Source organism: Parasteatoda tepidariorum, chromosome 5 (assembly GCF_982258835.1).
Source record: "Parasteatoda tepidariorum strain Cologne lab strain chromosome 5, Ptep-v5.0, whole genome shotgun sequence".
In the NCBI taxonomy this organism is placed as follows: Eukaryota; Metazoa; Arthropoda; class Arachnida; order Araneae; family Theridiidae; genus Parasteatoda; species Parasteatoda tepidariorum.
The window spans coordinates 39,776,242-39,798,914 of record NC_141759.1 but is presented as its reverse complement, the minus strand read 5'-3'; the positions used below and the strand labels follow the sequence as shown (position 1 = coordinate 39,798,914).

At 27.1% G+C, this 22,673-nt stretch overlaps 2 protein-coding genes across 7 annotated transcripts in view; one reads left to right on the top strand and one right to left on the bottom strand.

Annotated features, from left to right (window-relative positions):
* LOC107438107 (serine palmitoyltransferase 2) overlaps positions 1-22,673 on the bottom strand; it is a 71,306-nt gene that overhangs the window by 46,187 nt on the left and 2,446 nt on the right. The window lies entirely within an intron of this gene.
* The window catches only part of Actn (alpha actinin), a 71,042-nt gene continuing 51,923 nt past the window's right edge, over positions 3,555-22,673 (top strand). For 3 of the 6 annotated variants that reach the window (XM_016050265.5, XM_016050258.4, XM_087163735.1), the window contains exons 1-2: positions 3,555-3,692; positions 7,308-7,412. In XM_016050265.5, the coding sequence (XP_015905751.1) occupies positions 7,317-7,412 (96 nt within the window). In that variant the 5' untranslated portion in view covers positions 3,555-3,692; positions 7,308-7,316. Of the gene's footprint in view, positions 3,850-7,307; positions 7,413-22,673 lie in introns of all 6 variants that reach the window. The other 3 variants (XM_043045006.3, XM_071185153.2, XM_043045007.3) reach the window with 3 other exon arrangements.

Genomic DNA, 22,673 nt, shown 5'->3' with positions numbered 1-22,673 from the left:
GGTAAGAAGAGAAAAAGTCACATCCGAACTATATTACTTAAAGTTTTGTCACCCATTTAAGTGGATGGACCTCAGGTCAGATCTTATACTCTAGTACAAACGACCGTATACTTAAAGAGCTCAGTGTGAGTCAGGTATGCGACATTTTCGGAGTGGAAGTAATGAGGGTAAGAAGAGAAAAAGTCACATCCGAACTATATTACTACAAGTTTTGCCACCCATTTAAGTGGATGGACCTCAGGTCAGATCTTATACTCTAGTACAAACGACCGTATACTTAAAGAGCTCAGTATGAGTCAGGTATGCGACATTTTCGGAGTGGATGTAATGAGGGTAAGAAGAGAAAAAGTCACATCCGAACTATATTACTTAAAGTTTTGTCACCCATTTAAGTGGATGAACCTCAGGTCAGATCTTATACTCTAGTACAAACGACCGTATACTTAAAGAGCTCAGTGTGAGTCAGGTATGCGACATTTTCGGAGTGGATGTAATGAGGGTAAGAAGAGAAAAAGTCACATCCGAACTATATTACTACAAGTTTTGTTACCCATTTAAGTGGATGGACCTCAGGTCAGATCTTATACTCTAGTACAAACGACCGTATACTTAAAGAGCTCAGTGTGAGTCAGGTATGCGACATTTTCGGTGTGGATGTAATGAGGGTAAGAAGAGAAAAAGTCACATCCGAACTATATTACTACAAGTTTTGTCACCCATTTAAGTGGATGGACCTCAGGTCAGATCTTATACTCTAGTACAAACGACCGTATACTTAAAGAGCTCAGTGTGAGTCAGGTATGCGACATTTTCGGAGTGGATGTAATGAGGGTAAGAAGAGAAAAAGTCACATCCGAACTATATTACTACAAGTTTTGTCACCCATTTAAGTGGATGGACCTCAGGTCAGATCTTATACTCTAGTACAAACGACCGTATACTTAAAGAGCTCAGTGTGAGTCAGGTATGCGACATTTTCGGAGTGGATGTAATGAGGGTAAGAAGAGAAAAAGTCGCATCCGAACTATATTACTACAAGTTTTCTCGCCCATTTAAGTGGATGGACCTCAGGTCAGGTCTTATACTCTAGTACAAACGACCGTATACTTAAAGAGTTCAGTGTGAGTCGGGTATGAGACATTTTCAGAATGGATGTAATGAGAGTAAAAGAGAAAAAGTCGCATCTATTTATTTTATCATAGATTTAACAAAAAATGGGGCTACTGTTTTTCTTATTTTTTTTATTTATTTATTTATTTTTTCCCCTTTTTTATTAGCCACAATCTAATTTGAAATAAAATCATAAAAGCATACTTAAAATTAAAGTGTATTAGTTATGTTAAAATAAAGTGAAAACAAAAACAGTTCTGTTAGATGAAGCATATCCCCATTAATGCGACCACATTATGCTATTTTTTTAAAATTAATAAATGCCTCTGAAAATGCCACTTTTCTGCTCCTTCCACTAAGCTCTTCATTTTTCAATCCTTAAACTAGACCGAAAACGTTGTGAACTGATCTAACCCTTTCACAGTCTGTAACGAAAAATAGGCTCAAAAATGTTAGTTTCCTCTTTACGCTTTTATTTCATTTTCTAAAAGTCGATGTGCTGCTGAATCGGTTAATAAATGTACAGCACGTAAAAAAAAAGAAAGTAAAAAAAGAAAAAAAAAAGTTATCACGCCATAAATAATTTTCGCTCAAATCGGATTTTTACGTACTAAGTGTACTAAATTGTTCCCGAGAGTGACTAAGTTACAAAATTGGACACAAAAACGTACTTTCTTTGAATAAGCATATGTATATATTTTTACATATTTGGATTCGTAACCTTCAAAATATAGGGGGTAGTCGCAATCTGGGAAATATGGTCCCCATAATTTGGTCAGGCGAGCGATCCAAAGTTCTGACCCCTCAATGTTAATTTCACTTTTTGCGTTTTTAGTCATATTTTTTAACGCTAATTAAGCAATTCAGAAATGAATTGCACCTACTCATAAAACCTGTTTATCCAAAGATAATTCAAGCAAAAAATAACTTCGAATAATTATTTATTATTTTTTATTGTTTAATTTAATTGTGAATAAAAAAAAATTCGAATTATAAGGTATAATTTTCTTCTTCTTTACACCATATTAATCTACATATTTTTCTATAGAAAAATCTAAAGTTTCAACTATTTTTTTTTAGTAAAAGCCGAAAAAAATTAAAATTAATTATTTAAAAAAAAAAATAATTTGGCGACAACGAAGAAATATTTTAATGGGGAGATTAATACTTCAATGTGTTTGTTAACTTATGAGGAATTTGACTTAGAGCCCATAGCGTGAAATTTCATTCATATTTTTTTCGCTAATAGTCGATTTCTAATCCTCTTTTTTTTTTAATTATAAAGTATAACGTTTCTTTTTTTGTCGTCTAAAAAATTATTTATAATTTTGCAAAGAAATTCGAATAAAAACATTTTATTGAACGAATATCGAGTTTATAAAAGTATGTTCCTGATAGAAAGTGATTGCGCATCAGCTTTTTTTAATTTTATTTTTTAGTTTGTTTTTTCAACCACTGGCAAGCATCTTAAAATTTCTCAACTTCTTATATAGAGTCTTAATCTTAAAATAAACTAACTTTAAAATTTGCATAAAGCAATTAAATATTGCAGACGACATTTGTTGCAAACACTGCAAACACCATTTCAAACTATGTAATCTTAAATGAAAAAAGAAAACAAATCCATTTTTATATTTTGAAAATTTCATATTTCGTTCATATTTTGAAAGTTTTTATTTTAAAATTATATTAAAATTTGTATATTTTAAAATTGAAAAAAAGTTTTGGTCCGTTACTGTATCGAATTATTTAAAAGAAAACCTTAAAAAATTATTATCATATTTGCATTTATCTTTGGATGACTGATTTTTATAATTTATGCAATTTTAATTTATTAAATTTTTGATTCACTGAAAATGTTCTTGAAGTATGATAAAATTTTCATAAGAAATTATTTTATATTTTTCGGAAATTTTCGGATACTTTAAAATAAGTACAAAATTTCCAGAGATCATTGTTCACTGAATTGCAAAAATGTCAAAATATTAAAAATTGCTAACATGGATAAGTTTGTAAACATGTCACAAAATTTGTGGCGCCATCTCTTATCCTTAGTCTTAGTAATTTTATAAATTAAGTTTTAATTTAATTAAATATAATAGGATAATTACATAAAGATTAAAAACTTTTTGCAGTGGAAAATAGCTTATTTTGTTAAAATAAGGGAAAAAAATCTATAACAGTTCATAATACGGCATCTGTCTCATAAGATTTTTAAACTTTTATTTTCCAAAATAAATCAAATGCTATTTATGTATCCCTTTTTTAGTATTATAAAATTGTGCCCTTTTTGCAATACTATATAATTTTAAAGTGCAATAATTTTTTTTCTTTTATCAAATACAAAAGTTTAGAAATGTGAAATCAAATAAATTCAGTTAAGATTAGTTTAATATTTATTCTCTAGATGGCGGCAGCAAAGTGTTATTCCTGCAGAATCCTTGAATAAGCTCTTCAAAACGTCATGCAGCCGATTGTAACGCGATTGGCTGGTTTGAGAATTATGTGGGTGAGGTTTGTATTTCTTTGGTGCTAAAGCTGTCTTTTTCTCCGGGAGCACCGAAACGTGATTTCGTTTAGAGGTAGTGTTTTTATATTGTTTGCTTATGTTAAATGATCAGGTTACACGTAAACTATTTGCTTTAGTTTTATAAAATTTGGTTAAGTTTACTCATATTGTCAAAAGATCTGTTTAAAATCTTCATTGTTCAATCTTTTGTGTGCATTCGGCATTGACAGGTGTGCATCTCAATGTGTGGATAATAAATTTGATTTTAAAGACAGGATATACTATCTATGTGCTCTTGTTCTCTTCCAAGTGCATTTAAAATGTGGATTCTAGTTTAAAATTTAAATATTTGTTGCCCTCTTAAGTTTTTATAAGTTTTCTGTTTACATTTATTGCCTACTTATTGTGCTCTACTGATATGTTTAGATATTTCAACTTACCATATATTTCATGTTTTTATTGACTTTTTTCTATAATAGTACTGTTAAAATAACTTTCTACTTAGTTTATGCTTGAAAGCAATCGTATTTACTTTGGTTCATCTTAATTTCATCAATAGTTCATCTTAAATTTTATCAATGATTCATGATGTTGCTCACTTAGTTTGAAGATTAATCTGCATAAATTAAATCATTCAATAATGATAAGTATTCAAACAGATGAGTAAAAAATGACTACATAAAAACCATTGGCATATTTAATCTATCGGATAGTTAAAAATGTATTTGTTTACATTATAGAGCATATCCATTTAACTACATTCTATATTTTTCATATCCTATTTAAGAATGTGTTGGAAAATTTCCTATTATACTAATGTTTTTAATTTTATTATTTTTTGAAAGTTTCTTAGCATATCAGATTTATAATAAGATATATATAATCAGATAACAAAGTCAATATACTAATGTAAGTCAATTTAATTTTTAAATATTTATAACTATAGATTTTTGAGTATTTACTTCTTTTTTAGAAAGGTTTATTTATTTTAATTATAAGCTTTTATAAATCGACCCAGTTTGCAAATTTTTAGAAAATATTAAAAAATTCTGCATATTGCATAAGTTTTTTTTATTGGATCTTAACATTTCTGCATACTGCTTGCTTAAAAATCTTAAAGTTTCACACACTGGTTCTCATACGTTTTGTAATTTAAAACATACAAATTGTTTGAAAAATCAAGATTGTATCCAATGAATTTGTACAAATCAAAAAATAACTGTAGCTTTTATTTTGTGACGAAATAAATTGGTAATTAATGTTCGCACAAACTCTTTCCTATTGCAACTTAATATTGTTGCATATATCAATAAATTTCTCAGCAGGCATAGTGTCTATGCTTTTATTTAATTTCAGAGACATATATTCTACTTTTTATGCCTGAAAAGATAAAAATTACAAAAACTATCAATTTTGGCTATCATCCGATAATTTTAGCTTTTTTTTAATGTCTCTAATGTGTTTCTATTTAAGTCAAAATTCAAGAAATATTTAATTGTTGAGAATGCCGGTTCTTGATAAATTAAAACCGTTCACTGAAGATATTCAAGGTGATCTGGTAATAATTTCCCCTTTCATCTATTTTTAGAATCCATGTCAAAAGTGAAGTGAAATGTATACATTATTAATATACAATCAATGTGGAAAAAAAAAAATTCTTATTGTATTTCTACTCTAAGCAAGCTATTTTTATAACTTAGTTTAAAAAATTATAAATTGTTATATATTATTCTTCCCTGTAGCTTATTTCTTTGATTTAAATTGATATTAAGCTTAAATTTATTACATTAAAACAATTTTTTTTTATTTCTATAAGTATAAATAAAGTAAAACTGCAGAAACTGATTTGTAAATAAAAAGAAAAATAATTGTATAAATAAAAAGAGTAAAATATCATAAATAAACTGATCTCTTATGTTTTAGAATTTGTCATCCTCTTTAGTGATTTGTTTAATTTTGATAGTAAACTTGCATTTGTATTGGTTTAAATTAGTAACCTTCATGCGCAGACTTTTTTTAAAAATTTTTAATAAGCAATGGTTCTAATTTAATTATGCAGAAGTCTAATATTTAATTATACATGCAAAATTGAATTTTTTTTAGTAATAACAAGCATTAACTTAGTCAGTCCTCATTCTTGAAATTTTGGTGTTTATTATTTATGTTTTCAGTATCTATTCAATATCTATTTTTATAGTGTATAGTAACTATTTAGTTTTATAGTGTATAGTTTAAATTAATCTTATTTTATCAGCTCTAATGCAACATAAATAAAGTATCTACCACGCTGTATTATTAGTAAGTTTAAAATTCAATTGTAGTTAAGAAAACAAAATATGTAAAAATATTTTTTTACACATAATTAAGTTACTTGCTTTTCAAAAATTAACGAAAATGTTAAATTATTTTCCATTTTTGATCAATATATTTTGGTACAAGCATATAAGAAGGATCTTATTTCCTAAAATTTACTTTGAATTTTTATTAATTTTGTTTCTATTTTTCAACTGAGTTAGATAATTAATAAGAAAAAACAGCTTTGTAATTAAGGTTTCATTATTATTTATAAATCGAGGGAAATTTTTTTTCTCTAAATTTCCCACATGTTTGTAGTTAAATAGTCGAATTATTTTATTACTAATTGAAACATTAAGTTAGAAAGCTAAAGAATACAACTTAAAATTTTTGTATAAAGTATTTCTAAGATACTAAAATTAAATGACTAATAAAAATATTAATTATCTTTTCAATTTTTGGCATGATGGCAAATAAATTGACTCTTTTTTTTTTTTAATTATTGCTTGGAAGCTCTTGTTCTTTTTATATCTCTGTGAGGTCTTCAGAATTGTCTTTGTCGTTTTAAAAAAAAAGTTTCATTGAAACAAAAATTAATCCCTTCTGTATACTTTTTTTATTGTTACTCAGATGTGCATTAGCATTTACCTTCTTTTTTTAAATTTTGAATTCAACTTCCGGAAAAATAAACAATCAATAGCAAAATCTCTTTCTGGTGAGTACTTTTCGAGGGAAATCAACAAGCTTTGGTCCATTTGTCATTCCAGAAAATTTTTACTATTAGTATAATGGTTTGTGTTTTTCTAACTTAGTAATATTATTAGATTTTTTTTAAGGCTTTACAAATACTTTATTTTTATATGATCATTATCAGATATAATTTTTTTTAGTTTCTTTCACAATAGTGTTAGGAGACATGATTTAATTTGTCAAAGCTGTCAATTCTTCTTGATTTCATTTTGCCTCCTGAGCTTTCTAAGAGGGATTTTAGAAGAGAAGAATAATTTTTGAATCAAAAATTCCTTAGATGAAAATTTTTATTTTTTTATAAGAATGCTCTTTTAAAGTTAGCTTAATTGTTACTTTTATTAACTTCTCAGAGATATATTATCATTTTAATATTTCTTCAAAAAATGTCCATTTCGTGCGGTACTTTTGCAATTTTAAACTTATTGATTGAAATTGATCGAACATCACTAATTTTCCATTCCAGATTGTCGACTAATATGGTAGAAGTATACCACCAGATAAAAGTTTTAAAAAAAGTTATGCGTTCCTGGCTTAAAGAGTAACATTTAGTTATTATTTAAAGTCAAAGATTAAAAAATTATATTTTTATCTTTAATCTACACTGAATTGTGTTATTATAATGAATGTTATCTTATTATTTTAGTGCTAGGTAATGATGATGTCCGCGGATGGTTCGTATATGGAGCAGGAGGAAGAGTGGGAGCGTGAAGGATTACTCGATCCAGCTTGGGAAAAACAGCAACGAAAAGTATGTGAGGCTGCAATTATTTTAACGTTTATAATCACATAATATGATTTACTATCTAATTAAACACAAATTTCTATTCTATGAAATTTATGTAAAGCTCTTACGTAAAATGCTTAAACCAATTCTTAACTCTTAATTCTTTTATGAAAAATGCTTAAACTCTCTTCAATTTATTGCTGTAGTTATAAGAATATTTTACATTTAAATTACTCCCTAAAGTGAATAGGTAAATCAGTAAGCTTCACGTAACAAATTAAGGTTTAATTGTAATTCAATTTTTTTGGCGATTATTACGAAATTGTTTTACAAACTTAATGAAGTCAATGACAAAATTGTTTTACAAACTTAATGAAGCCAATTGTAAAATTGTTTTACAAACTTAATGAAGTCGATTACAAATTTGTTTTACAAACTTAATGAAGCCAATTACAAATTTATTTTACAAACTTTATGAAGTAAATGACAAATTTGTTCTACAAGCTTAATGAAGTCAATGACAATTGTTTTACAAACTTAGTGAAGCCGATTGTAAAATTGTTTAAAGTGTAAATTTGCGTGTGAGCAAATTTTAGCAAAAAATGTGTTTTGTTGAAGGATTCATAAAAACTGAATAGAAATTAATAAATTTGTGTCTTTAGACCAGGGATGGGCAAACTTTTTTGGTCGCGGGCCAAAAATCTAGAATAAAAAGTTTGGTGGGCCGAGTAAAAACTTCTGAAATAAAATAAAGTCAATTCATCATTGAGTGCATGTCACTCTACATCAACTTTGCGATTTTTAGTTGCCATTTTGGGATAAAAAATGTTTACAAATAACTCAAAAAGGCAGTAGCCATTTTATACATTTAATAATTTCACCATTATTTACAATGACGTTGTATGTGTGCAACCTTTCCATACGCAGTAAATTATGTTAGAGCTCGAGCCGACAGAAAAATCCGTTCGTTGGAACTTAAAACGCGTAGTCAGCCTCATGTGAAGTACAATTCACCTATATTAGATTCCATATGTCTGCTCCTCGAGAAAGACAAATACTAGTTGGAGCTAATCTACAGCTATTCTATAAAGAACTTTTGCTTTCAACATTTTACCAGTTAAAGCTGTTTGTGCTAACTATTTTAATTAATTTATGTTTTGTAGAACAAAAATAGAGAAAGTGGAAAGGTCATCAGTACTTTGTTAAAAAAAGAAAGAACAAAAATAGCTTTTCCAGGGGTTCCCAACCCTATGCCCGCGGGCACCATGGCGCCCGTCGATCCATCTAGGTGCGCCCGGTGCTTGCGCCCAACGATAAAATATTTCAGTTTTCCATTTTCGCAATAAATGCTATGCAAATTTTATGCTATGCAAATACATACTGAGGTACGCTGACTCAGTAAAGGTAAAGTACTTGATAGATTTCTACATTTAATTGGAGAAATAAAAAATTACCTTGTAGCCGAAAATCAAACATTTTTAGAACTAAGAGATCCTCTTTGGTTAGCAGATTTGTCTTTCAAGCAAAAATGTTAGAGGCTATAAACTCGTTCAGAGCTAAGCTAGTCTTGTGGATATCACATTTGAAAATGAAGTATCTTGTGCATTTTCCAAACATGAAAAAAATGATAGGTGACAGTGAAATTGACTTATTAACATTTGTCATCAACCTCCAATTGCTTCAAGATCAATTTAAAAAGCACTTTCAACAATTTAATATCATCGAGCCTTTGATAACTTTTTTGTTAATCCTTTTACCAACCAAATAAACGTAACCGTAATAGCAACATACATTTCAGAATTTCTTTAAGTAAAGCGAGAAGAATTGGAGATAGAAATTGTGGATCTTCAGAATGACATTATCCTCAAAACTATTATATCACATGAGAAATTCTGGAATATAGTTGAAGGAATAAATTCCATTCTTAAAAAGAGCATCATATTCTCCCAATCATATAGCGCTGGCCAGCGAAATGCCATGCCAAACACCACATTGACTGTATTTTATAAATAATTTTTATACTTCGTATGTTTTGAAAGCAATTTAGTAATAATTTATTTTACATAAGAATATTAATACTAATTATATCCATATGTTAAATAAATTTTTAAAATAAAATTTTTTGTGCACTATATGCAGTGTGTATTATTACCTATGTCTACCAACTATACTTGAAAAAATAAATGGTGCCCGCCATTCGACCGATATTCTGGCATTTGCTCTTAGGTACAAAAAGGTTGGGGACCCCTGCTTTAAACAAAGTAGATATATTCGCCATTGATCAGCTAGTTAAAATTCTGTCCGCGGGCCGGATAAAATCTTCCGGCGGGCCACAGTTGGCCCGCTGGCCGTAGTTTCCCCATCCCTGCTTTAGACCAAAGAGAATTTAGTTCTTATATAAAGACATGTTCGCTATTTTAAATCAACCATTTTTTAAAAAAAAAAATTCGTTGATTTTAATCAAACTATAAGTTTTTTAAGGAAATCATTGATAGAAAGTATTTTTATGTACAGTAGATTAAAAGGATACTATACTTGGGAGGAAACTCCATAAGTAATTTAAAGTAAGTTCAGGCAAACCTAGATAAGTTCAGGCAAATCTAGATAAGTTCATGCAAACCTCTAATACTGAAAAGATATTTTCATGATATCAAAATGAAAATGAATTATGAGAGGATGACACATCGAGAAAGTTACCTTCCTTTAATTTGTTTGCATTTTGATATTATAAAAAATATTTTTTGTCTGATTTTGAAACTTCATGGATTATTTAAGGTTTGCCCTAACTTTTTTTTTTTTTTTTTTTTTTTTTTTTTTTGGTACTTCATATTTTAAATTAGTTATAAATATGAAACAGAATTCACAATGAAAAGTTTCTCTTGTGGCATAGTGTCTTCTTAATTTTTTATTGAATTTAAATTCTGATGGCCATGCATTTTAAAGCAATAGCAAGTTTTGTTTCTCCATTATTTAAAAAGGGATATGGAATATTCCTGATATTCTTTATAGTTGTCATTATTTTTTAATAAATTAAAATGTTTTTGAAGATTGCAGCCGGGAATGACTTAGTGGCTTTACATTATTAGTTATAGGATATATAATAATTTTGAATCATTAAATTTTTATTTCTATAAATTTGTGACCTTCATTTGCAGACTTTTTTTAAAATTTTTAATAATCATTGGAATTTATAGGACAATCATTCCAGAACATACTGCATTAATTTTAAATCGTTAAATTTTTAAAAGAAGACCCTTAAAAGACAAACTTTACTAAAAAATTTTAAATAAATTTTGATGTATTTATATATTATTCCAGTTATTTAATACATACATTTTATTTGCACACACATTATTTTGTACCATCAAAAAAAAAATTCTGTGAAAAATTTGCTTAAAATTGCTAAATTTTACATTTTAAATGTAAATATTTCTTCATAAAGTTTTTAATAATTAAATCAGAATATTTAAAAATTGATTTTTTGTAATTTTTAAAATTTTTTTTATAGATATTTTGTTCCCTTTATTCCCAAAATTGTGGGGAAAATTTCAAATGAAACAACAAATTTTTACTTTGTTTAGGTATCTGAAATTCTAGGGGAATCAATGTTTCTTTCAATTAAATGTCAAATATTTTAAACTCTCCACGTTCGAGTTAAAGAAAATCCTTATTAGAAATTGAGAAATACATATGTTTATTAAAGGTGTTTTATGACCAACATTAAATAAACTAAGTACAAGTTTCATAATTTTAATCATAGCTTATCTTGTTCCGAGCTTCATACCATAATCTTAACTATGTTCTTTTTTTCTATTAACGATATTTTATTCTTTAAAAGCATCTACTGTAAAGCATTTGTTATCAGTCCTGCTTCACAGTAATAGTCTTCGTACCTATTTATAAGTACCGCCCACTCCGCCAAAGATTTTTATGCTATTTTAAGAATCTTAGCCTTACTATGTCATTTGCCTTCAACATTTTTTATTTTATGAAAATGATATAAAATCTCTTTCATTGACCTTCGCCATTTGCTTTTTCGCAGCTTTGAAATAGAATTTATTTATTCCATTTTTATTTACAATACACAACTTTAACTATTGATATTTTATATTAAAATTATTTTCAAGGGTAGGAATTATAATTGAATTCATTGTGTAATAACTTTGTTCCTAGATAATTAAGTCACAGACTACGAATTAAACACATTCTTATTATTTTTTTTTTAAATTTTTTTAATTATGCAGAGATGCCAACTGCTCCGGACAAGCCGGAATAATTAAATAAACGGTAATTAACTACAAAGAAAATTTTGCAAATATTTGACTATTTTTGCTTTCTTTTTAAATGGTATAGCAATACTTGAGCTCCATCAAGTGGTGAATTATATAAGCCTACGAATTTTTTAGAAATAGTGGTGGATAAAAATCTACTAAATTGAATTTATTAAACTACGAATCACAATTGATAAACTACCACTTTAATATATATATTTGCTGCCCGGAGCAAGTTGGCATCTCTGATTATGCCAAGCGAGTTAGCGTAACTTAAGTGTGTTAGCTTTATCTTTGATAATAAAGTTAAAATCGTCCCTTTCTTTCTACTCATGGACTACAAATTCAAAACTTGCTTATTTTTATATTTTGTTTAAAATAAAACAACAAATTAGCATAGGTTACAAAGAAATACTCTTAATTCTTTAAAAAAATTTACATAGGCTATAAAATATAACCTTTGCATTCCTTGAAGTTAAAGTGTTTAGATGATGTTTGGTAAAAAATAGTCTGATCAAAACTCACTAAAATCGTCATTTGCAAGATTTTTCTGTCATTTTGGTTTCAAGAAGGTATTGGTATGTAGGGTAAATTATAATTTTTGTTATAATTGTGTAACTCAGGAAGATCGTGTTTTACAATAGTATGAAGTCAACTTTAATTTTTCTTTTATTTTAACAGTTTAACATTAATATTTAGCATAAATAATCTTCGGCAAGTCAGAAGTAAACATGAAATCACTACAAAGTAAATATACTTGGGAAAAAGACACAACTTATAAGTTATTCGTGGTATAGTAGAACAATGTAAGAATATCATTGCAATATTTATTTTCTACTGGAGCTTGAGGTTACAAAGAGATAAATCGCCTTTTAGTTTTTTTTTTCTTTCGAATTTGGCATTTTTGCATCAAACTGTTTCTTGACGTTGTTTCCAGGTTGGTCTTTTATGCGTTACTGAACTTTTCACTTGATAGCAGTATAATACAAAAAAGAAAAATCTTATTGTCAACCGCGATTAAAGTTTCTTTCTCTTGGTATTTCCACCAAGAAACAACTTAAACACGTGGCTTATTCTATTGCTTCAAGCCTTCCGGTTAAATTGCGAATTCTAAATATCGATAGCCATATTGTATTTCGTCACTGCTTGATTTTTTATCAAGGATCGTTTTTTTTTTTAAAAAATTCTTTTAAAAAAATTATTTGTGTATTTTAGTGTACTCAATAAAAACTTTTTCCCGTTAAATCTGCAAAAGGCTGTATAATTTTATTTTAATTTCACTTATTTTATTTGGAATACTCTGTTGTCAAACTTAAAAAGTTGCTTCGAGAGAATTAATATTGCAACTGTTATTTTTCATCAATTAATTTTTTCCGTACATTCTACACCGAGAGAGATGTGCTCCATTTTTCCTGCATTCTTTGGATTCTAATTTAATTTTTCGTGAATACGCCCAACGCATTTTTTATGGATAAGAAAATGCCATTTTTAAGGTCTTGTGCACTTTCGAATACGGAACTGCGGCTTGTAGCGTCCATTTGTTACGCTCCACAAATATTTAATTGACATCTTAGCGTTTCCGAGACACTTTATTGTGAGACTCTGCTTTCAAGGTCATCTCTAAGCCAAAGTCGAGGACGGTGAACTACCTTGAACATCTTCAAAGATGTGCACTATATGGAGATGAAGTCGATTATTTTAACATCGTCGTGACCGAAATTCCGAGAATCTGGTTTTCTTTTCGTTCACTTTTTTATGCTTGAGATCGTGAGGAACCGTTCCGTTTGTAGGAAATATTTACTGGTTTTGACGTAATATTCTAATGAACAAAAATTTTCTAGCTAGAGTATCTTGTTCCAGATCTTAAAATAGTTATAAGTTTTATCTATTTTCTGTATCACGTTTTCATTAAATAATTCATGAAGTGGTTGTGACATAGAGGAAACATGCGGCAATATGCTTTTCTATTGGCAAATTTGAAGTCGATTGTTACAACTGTTCGTATTTGTTTTGATAAAGAACAAATATTTTGAAATTATTTGTTTTATTTTAAACTAGCGGCTTAACTGTTACATAATTTATGTGTTGGGCTTTTATCGTTTGCGGATCCAAGGAATAAATATGCTCATCGAATCAAAATCGTATCGAATAATCAAAAGTTTTAGTTGCCTCGATAAAAAAAATATAAAATTTAAGGAATTTAAACGAATTTTAGTGTTTTTAAATTATTTATATTAGTTTTGCTGACTATCTGTTGGATAATTTGCTTTTTGGTTAGTTCGATACAATTGTTCAGTTTGCAGATCTCAGGAATAAACATGCGTATCGTCAAGTAAAAATCCGTATTTTATCTACTTCTTATGATAAAAATGAAATGTTTTATAAAATTTAAAGAATTCAGTATTTCTAAATCATTTGTTTTATTTTAATTTTACCCCGTAACTGTACCATAATATACTACTCTGTTTTATTGTCGTTTGCGTATTCCATAACATGCTGATACAAGTGAAAATTCGTATCGAATGTTCAAAATTTTTTTGTTTTGATATAAAACAAATTTTATTTGTATTTAAAGAATTTAATTAGATTTCAATATTTTAATTTATTTACACCATTTTAACTCTATAGCCTGAGTGAGGGAGATAGTTTACTATTCAGTTGTTTGTCGTTTGCAGATCCCAGGAATAAACATGCTGATCCTCAGGTGAAAATTAGGTCATTCTGTTTTCTCTTGATCTGCAGGTGGGGAGACATAAAAAGCTCAAAAAGAAAATGAAATGTTGGCGTGCATTTTTCGCAATGTTTTGTCATTGTGCTTGTTCGCATTCCTCCAAGAACCTTCTCACCTGAGATTTAGCCTAAATTTTATTTGTATGCTGAATTATTTTTAGTCGTTAAATTGTCGACGCTTATATTTTTATACGTGTGATTAAACACTAAATTATTGCCCCACTAATTTTTAGCAGAGTAGTTTCACATTAATATTATTATAAAAAAACTTTTAGTTAAAGTTAAGTTTTTTTTTAGAAGGTGAATAGAGGTTCATTTTAATAATCTTTATGTAAACTCGTTCAATGTTTTAAATTGTACTCATAAAATAAGTGTTATATCAGGGTCTGTTGATTTAAATCAGCATGATTTAAAATCACGATTTAAATCATGATTTAAATCAAATATTTTTTTAAAAAAATCATTGATTTAAATCAACAGATTTTTTTAAAAATATATATTGATTTTAAAAGTTAGAAAACAGTGTTTTAAATTATTGATACTTTAATTATTTTCTTTTCTTAGTTTTAAAATTTATTTTAAATAAATTGCTGCATTAATTAATTTTAGTTAACGAAATTGCTTTCTTCCTCGATGTGTGTTAAATTCCAACACATTTGGAATTACATTTTTAAAAATCTTTTGATTCTTGAGATTCAAAGTACAGATTAAAGTAAACATTTAGTGCTGTCTTAATATAGGCTTGCATAGCTGTAGAAAGTAATTAATAAACATGAATTTTTTTCAAAAAAAAAAATGCAAATAATGTTGAATACAACTCAACCTTTTGATTGAAAAAGCATGGAATTAAAATCTACATTATATTTTATTGGTGGAAAATGTATATTTCTAAAGCTTGAGGTTATATCAAAAGAAATTACCCTAATATGCCAAAAATAGGAAGAAAAAAAACGCTGATGAATTCAGATATTTTTTTCCTGAATCGTAATTCGGTAACTTCTCTATGAAGATTAACTGCCAGTGCAGGTTCAGGTTGATTTAATAATTCCTTGTATCACAAAAAATCCACAACCTTGCAAAATAAAGCTACATAAGTCTAGAGCTGTCTAAATTCATTATACAGAATTACTGTATATTATATTTTTGCTATGCTAATTTTCATAAGACTACAACTGAAAAAATAATAACATTCCTAAAATATATTAGCCTTAACAAAAATTAATTAGAATTTATTAACGGTTTAAAAATAAAAATAAAAGGTCGTGCACAATTTTTAAATTTCATTGTCAACAGGGATGCAAAAGCTTTCATTTAATATTATATGGAAATTTTACATTAAAATATTGACGTCTTTTCATCACGATTTAATAAACTACCACATAATTCGAAAAAATTCTAAACGCTCACAAATATTTTTAAAAAAATAGTAAAATTGTATTACATGTTTCAATGTTACACTGGAGATTTTCAAAGAATTATAAAATACAAAAAAAAAAAAGGCTTAATTTTCTCTATTTTATTGTGCTCTAACTTGTCTGCTACTTCAACTATTTTAATATAAATGCTTGCAAGTTTTAACCAGGGTTAATGTTGTTTTTTGTGTTCTATAATTATCACCGAAGCTTTATATTTTTTTAATATTACCTACAGCGTATAAATATTTCAGACGATTCGACCAAAAGCCAATTTTTATAATATTTGGGCAGTGTTTAGATGTTCAGCTACAATTGCAGTATCGATTCAGTAACCAAAAATGTTGAGCAGTAGTTAATAACCAAATTATCAGAAGTAAAATATGCTTTATCCTTTTCACATTAAATGCATTTTAAGTTCTCATTAAAAGTTCTTTTTTTCCCTATGGTAACTGCAAATAACGTTTTAATTATGTATTCGCCCGCCATAAATTTAATCAAATGGAAATCTACTCGTACACTTTTGCTTGAAAAAGTATGGGAAATGTTCAAGAAATCATTCCAAATAAAGATTAATGATTACGGAGTTCATAGCACTGATTCTCTCATTCAAGTGTTCAACGAAGAATAAATGCTCTGTATTCCAATTCTGGCGTTATCGTAAATCAAGTGATCATTCTCAATAAGTCAGCCACAGGCGACATGACCAATTAAAGCACACAGTGTCATGCGTACGGTGCCGTTCGCGTGACTTTTCTGTCGTTTCAAATGTTTCGAAGAAATATTATTCGTGTTGACTTTGGGAATGGATATCTTAGTTTTTAAATTAAATTGAATTATTCATTTAGTATATTTAACTGGAGAGGAATAAAGTATTGGATGACATCCTGCTGATATTTTACATTATTACGAATATTAAATATCAGGAATACATATTACTCGCTATTATTAGGACAAGATTTTAACTTAATGAGCATTTTCTCCATGTTTAACACTATATAACTAAATTTAAATCAGTGTTAATCTGTTACTAATTATTCGATTATGAAACTGTAAATTTAAAATGAGTATATTTTTATATTTCCTTTATTTAATTCAAACAAATTAGCTCAACTTAGAAAAAATATAATATTTTAATTAAAAAATAGAAGTATTAAAAATTATCGTTTGCACTTTTTGCAGATGTTAAAAGTATGCTCTCCACAAATAGCCTTGCTGCAGTAGTTGCATGCGTATTTTTTAATCTGCGTTTCTTAGATGGAAAGAAAGCACAAATTCTGTGTTTGTTGGCCGCACTTTTTGTCATGTCTTCTGCGGCCTTTAACAATATTCAAAAGATCTTCAACGTTTTATTTTAATGGAACTAAACTTCGACTGTTAGTCGACGATTACAGTAAATTTCGAAAAGTAACAAGTGTACAGCAGTGTTTATCACCTTTGGATAATTAATTTGTTATGAAGGTATTGTAAGTGTGGTAATATGAGCACAACTAAAACAATAAAAAACAATTAATTTCTAGAATTAAGGGTTATTTTCAAAAGTTTTATTCGCCTCATTGAAAGATTTGCAAAAATATTAAGCGATATTTATTTATATTCTTAGATATTATTTTTTAAAAATAGTTTGCTTCTGCTATATTTATTATACCCGAGAATTTTTAAAGGCTTTGTTATTTCCGACATTCAAATTAATCTTTAGCACTTTTATAAAGTTATCCTAGAGGTGTATGCATTTTTTATGTAAACCCTAGAATGCAAGTTCTACGACCGTATAACACTTAATGATCTTTCCTTTTTGTTTTGACCAGAGCTCTGGAGTGGTAAATAAAATATTACGCCCTATTAAAATTTTTACCAAATTCTTTGAAATTAAAATTTTTTTAATTAATTGACTATAAAATATATGTATTAATCATTTTAATAAAGATTTTTAATAATTTGTGCAACGGTGCAAAAAATTATAAATATTTTACCAAAATTTTTCTTAAAATCTGCCCTCTCTAGTAAGAGCTAGTTTATTTTACTATTTTTTTTGATTTGTGAATTGCGACTGGGAGGAATGAAACAATAAATGAAAACTATATTTGACGAATAAAAGAAAAGAACACCGGTATTAAATTAGTAATAAATAGTCAGTCATTGTTTAGTATGATTCATGGTATTATTTTTTATAGTCCGTGACCTGATGTAACCACGAAAAACGAAATAAAGCTACGCAGAGAATCGCTCAAGGTTCAATAACTCTCGCTATTGTGCTCAATGGAGAAACTATCGCATAAATGTAAATGGATTTGTAATGTCACTTTATAATTTGTGTTCAATATTTAAATTATCTCTCTTTTTTATGGAATTTTTTTAAAAATATAAAACTCATTTACCAGAACACTTTTTAATGTCCATTATTCTCTCGTTTGCTTATTTGCATAAATTGTAGCATATCCTGACGATAATTTTAAGTAATCAACGTTTGCATTTAGAAAAGATAGTTTTTTCAAAAAATTAATATTTAAATACGAAAAAAAGTAAATTTTCATTTGTTTTTGTGAGATGAAGAATACAGTTTTGTTATTTTATTATGAAAGTTTAAAAACAATGAATTTATCATTTTTCTTTTCAAAACTTTTAAACTACTGAAATAATAACATTAAAAGCACTTTAATAGCATCTGTTATCATTCTGTAAACCCCGGCATTAAACATCTAATTTGCAATTAATCATATGATTTGCAGTTTTTAAAATTTTTATTTTATTGTCAACGTTTCTTTATGCAGCACTGACAGAGATGCCAACTGCTCCGGATACGCCAAAATAATTAAGAAAAACGGTGAATAACTGCAAAGTAAATTTTGCAAATATTTGACTAGTTTTGCTTGCTTTTTAAAAGGTATAGCATGTTGTAAATATTATTTAGTGATGAATTATATAAACCTGTGAATTATTTAGAAATAGTGGTGGATACAAACCTACTACATTGAATTTATTAAACCGTGAACTAAGATTGATAAACCACCGCTTTAAAATATATATTTATTGTCCGGAGCAAGTTGGCATCTCTGCACTGATGCAAACTTTTTATAGCAAAATAACCAATGTTGCAAATGTTCCAAATGTGAACTTTTCATAAAATATGCGTTTAAGTTTATTCTTTTTATTTTACTGTTTTTTTTATTGCCACCGATTCTTGATGCTGTACTGATGCAAACTTATAAAGAGTAGAATAAAAATATCCAATGCTTCTTCCTTAGCCTCAAATGTTCTACGTTTGTGTGTGAACTTTTAATTTATAACTTCTATCATGTAATTAAGTTCGTTCCATAAATTTTACAGATTTACTTGGGCGCAAAATTACTTAACCGACCGAGAAGACTCGATAAGCTTTAAGAATGCATTACGAAGAACCGTTAATGGTGTGTTGAGATTGCCAAATCTGTGGAGAGAATTCGATTTACACATTTAAATGTTCATCGTTTTATGAGAAGGTCACATATCAAACATTTGTAACTGTCAAAAAACTTAATAAAAATTTGATTTTTATAAATTATTATTTTTTTAATGTTTTGTAATTAGGCTCTCAGTTCCGATTAGTAATTATTAGCTATGTTTAAAAATATTTAAATGTTTTATTTTAAAATTTTTTCGATAAACTTTTTTGTGAATTTTTTATTAAACGTCTAATATGTTATTTTTACTGACGATTCTCAATGCAGCACTAAACTTTGAACATCGATAAAATCAAATCAATCACACGTTTGATTGTTTTATTTCATTTTTTGTTGTATTCATACATATAATCAATGATGAATGAATTGCTGACATTTTCATATGTCATTAATTGATCGATCTCCTTTAAAATAAAAAGGTAAATAAATTGCGTTAAATTATTTTTATGAATCCCGTATAGAAAATTTTTCGACCGAAAATTTATCGGTGAATAATTTTTTAATTCATATATTTTTAAAATTAACAATGAATTATGATTTATTGTTTATTAAACTAAAAAGATAAATAAATTATTTATATGAATCCCATTTAAAAATGCTTCGACCGAAAATTTAACGATGAATAATGTTTATCATTTTACGAGAAGTCATTACGTCAAAAAATTCAATAAAAATTTAATTTTTATATTTATTATTTTTTTAATGTTTTGTAATTAGGCTCTCAGTTCCGATTAGTAATTTATCAGCTATGTTTGAAAAAATGTAAATGTTTTATTTTAAAATTTTTTCCATTAACTTTATTGCGAATTTTTTATTAAACGTGTTATGTTATTTTTACTGACGATTCTTAATGCAGCGCTAAACTTCTGCAAACTTGAACATAAATAAAATACAATCAATCACTCGTTTGATTGTTTTATTTCATTTTTTGTTTTATTCTCACATATAATCAATGATAAATGAATTGCTGACATTTTCATATATCATTAATTTATCGATCTCCTTCAAAATAAAAGGATAAATAAATAAATAAATTCCGACAAATTATTTTTATGAATCCTGAATAGAAAATTTTTCGACCGAAAATTTAAGGGTGAACAATTCTTTAATTCATATATTGTTAAAAATAACAATGAATTATGATTTATTGTTTATTAAAATAAAAAGATAAATAAATGCCGTTAAATTATTTATATGAATCCCATTTAAAAATGTTTCGACCGAAAATTTAACGATGAATAATGTTTATCATTTTACGAGAAGGTCATATATCAGACATTTGTGACTGTCAAAAAATTTAATAAAAATTTGATTTTTATAATTTATTATTTTTTTTAATGTTTTGTAATTAGGCTCTCAGTTCCGATTAGTAATTTATCAGCTATGTTTGAAAAAATGTAAATGTTTTATTTAAAAAAAATTTCCATTAACTTTTTTGTGAATTTTTTATTAAACGTGTTATATGTTATTTTTACTGACGATTCTTAATGCAGCACTAAACTTCTACTGCAAACTTGAACATAAATAAAATACAAGTAAAATTCTTGTACAATCAATCACTCGTTTGATTGTTTTATTTCATTTTTTGTTTTATTCTCACATATAATCAATGATAAATGAATTGCTGACATTTTCATATATCATTAATTTATCGATCTCCTTCAAAATAAAAAGATAAATAAATAAATAAATTCCGATAAATTATTTTTATGAATCCTGAATAGAAAATTTTTCGACCGAAAATTTATCGGTGAGTAATTCTTTAAATTCGTATATTTTTAAAATTAACAATAAATTACGATTTTTTTTAAAAAATATATGATTAACAAGCCGGTTCTTTATAAATAAAATCGTAATGCATTTTATTTGAAATTATTTACAATCTGTTTACTAATGGAAAGATAACATAGAAACATAAAAAAGCAACTAGATTGATTTGATTTCTTAAAAATAGAAATTAAGTCACTTTAAAAATTAACGGCTACTTAAAGTGACTGATATGATTTTTTTAAAAATAGAAATTAAGTCACTTTAAAATTAATGGCTACTTAAAGTGACTGATATGATTTTTTTAAAAATAGAAATTAAGTCACTTTAAAATTAATGGCTACTTAAAGTGACTGATTTGATTTCTTAAAAATAGAAATTAAGCCACTTTAAAAATTAACGGCTACTTAAAGTGACGGATTTGTTTTCTTAAAAATAGAAATTAAGTCACTTTAAAAATTAACGGCTACTTAAAGTGAGTAATGAATTATATTGCTTATTTATTATGTTATTCTCCATTTAAATTATCAGGTATATGCTCCCATAACATGACCTCACGTTTTGAAAATAACCATGAATGAAATTTCACATTTTCTTGGATTTTCATCGGTTGGTATGTGGAGTTCGTAAAAAAAGTGAGATAAGGCAGTTGATTCACCTGCAAAGTAGGTGTGATTTTGAGTCATAAATATTAAACAATGTCGGCCAATGTCTGGCAGCTATTTTCTGGAATTCAAGTTTAGATTTTAATTCTGTCGGCCTCGTGCATACTTTTAAAGCTAACAAACAAATTTAGTTTCGAAGAATTTTAAAGAAAAGTGCCAGGATTGTTGCATTTAAAACACTTTTAAACTTTTATTTTAAATATGTTTAAAACATTAAATGACATGTTTTTTTTAGCATTATTATACTGTGTCTTTTAAATTCAAATTATATTTCATTTAGAGATGTTTTTAAGAAAAATAGAACGTGTGAAGACTATACAAAAGCTCTTTTTTTTTTTTTGGAAATAAATAATAAGTGTATGTTTAATTTTTTACTTTATTTTTTAAATATTTTTTTTTAATTTTTTTTATTTTTTATATATATCTATATGCTTGCAACAATAGCTAGAATGGCAAAAATTTACAACCCCTAAGTCTGTTTGCTACTTATTTACATTTCTTCTAAAACTATTAAGTGCTAAAATTTTTCAAGGTTTTTTTTTCTTTTTAAATTTGTATATATTTCTGGCAATACTTCATTATCGTTGTAGTTAAGTCTATAAAAAAATACTCCTAGAAATTGTAGAAATATTTTTAGTAATTTTTTTTTTTTTTTTTTTTTTTGAATATATAGCTGTGTACTCAACTGCTGGATTAAAACAAAATGTTTTACACATTTGGCTTTGTACACACCAAAATTATTTTGCTAAATACGAAAAAGGTTTAGAATAAAGAGAAAAAAAAGTTTTAATTAAGAAATCGTTTGGGTGATACTAAAGTAGGAAAATTTGTAACTGCATTCTAGACTCTTGAAAAATAACTTCGATTTATATTTTGAAATTAAATTTGTTAAAAATAATTTTTTGTTCACATTCAAAATCTAAAACTACTTTTAAAATATTTATATCGTAAGCGTTAGCAGTTTAAGGATTTAAAAGAAAAAAGAATTTTTCTTTCTAAC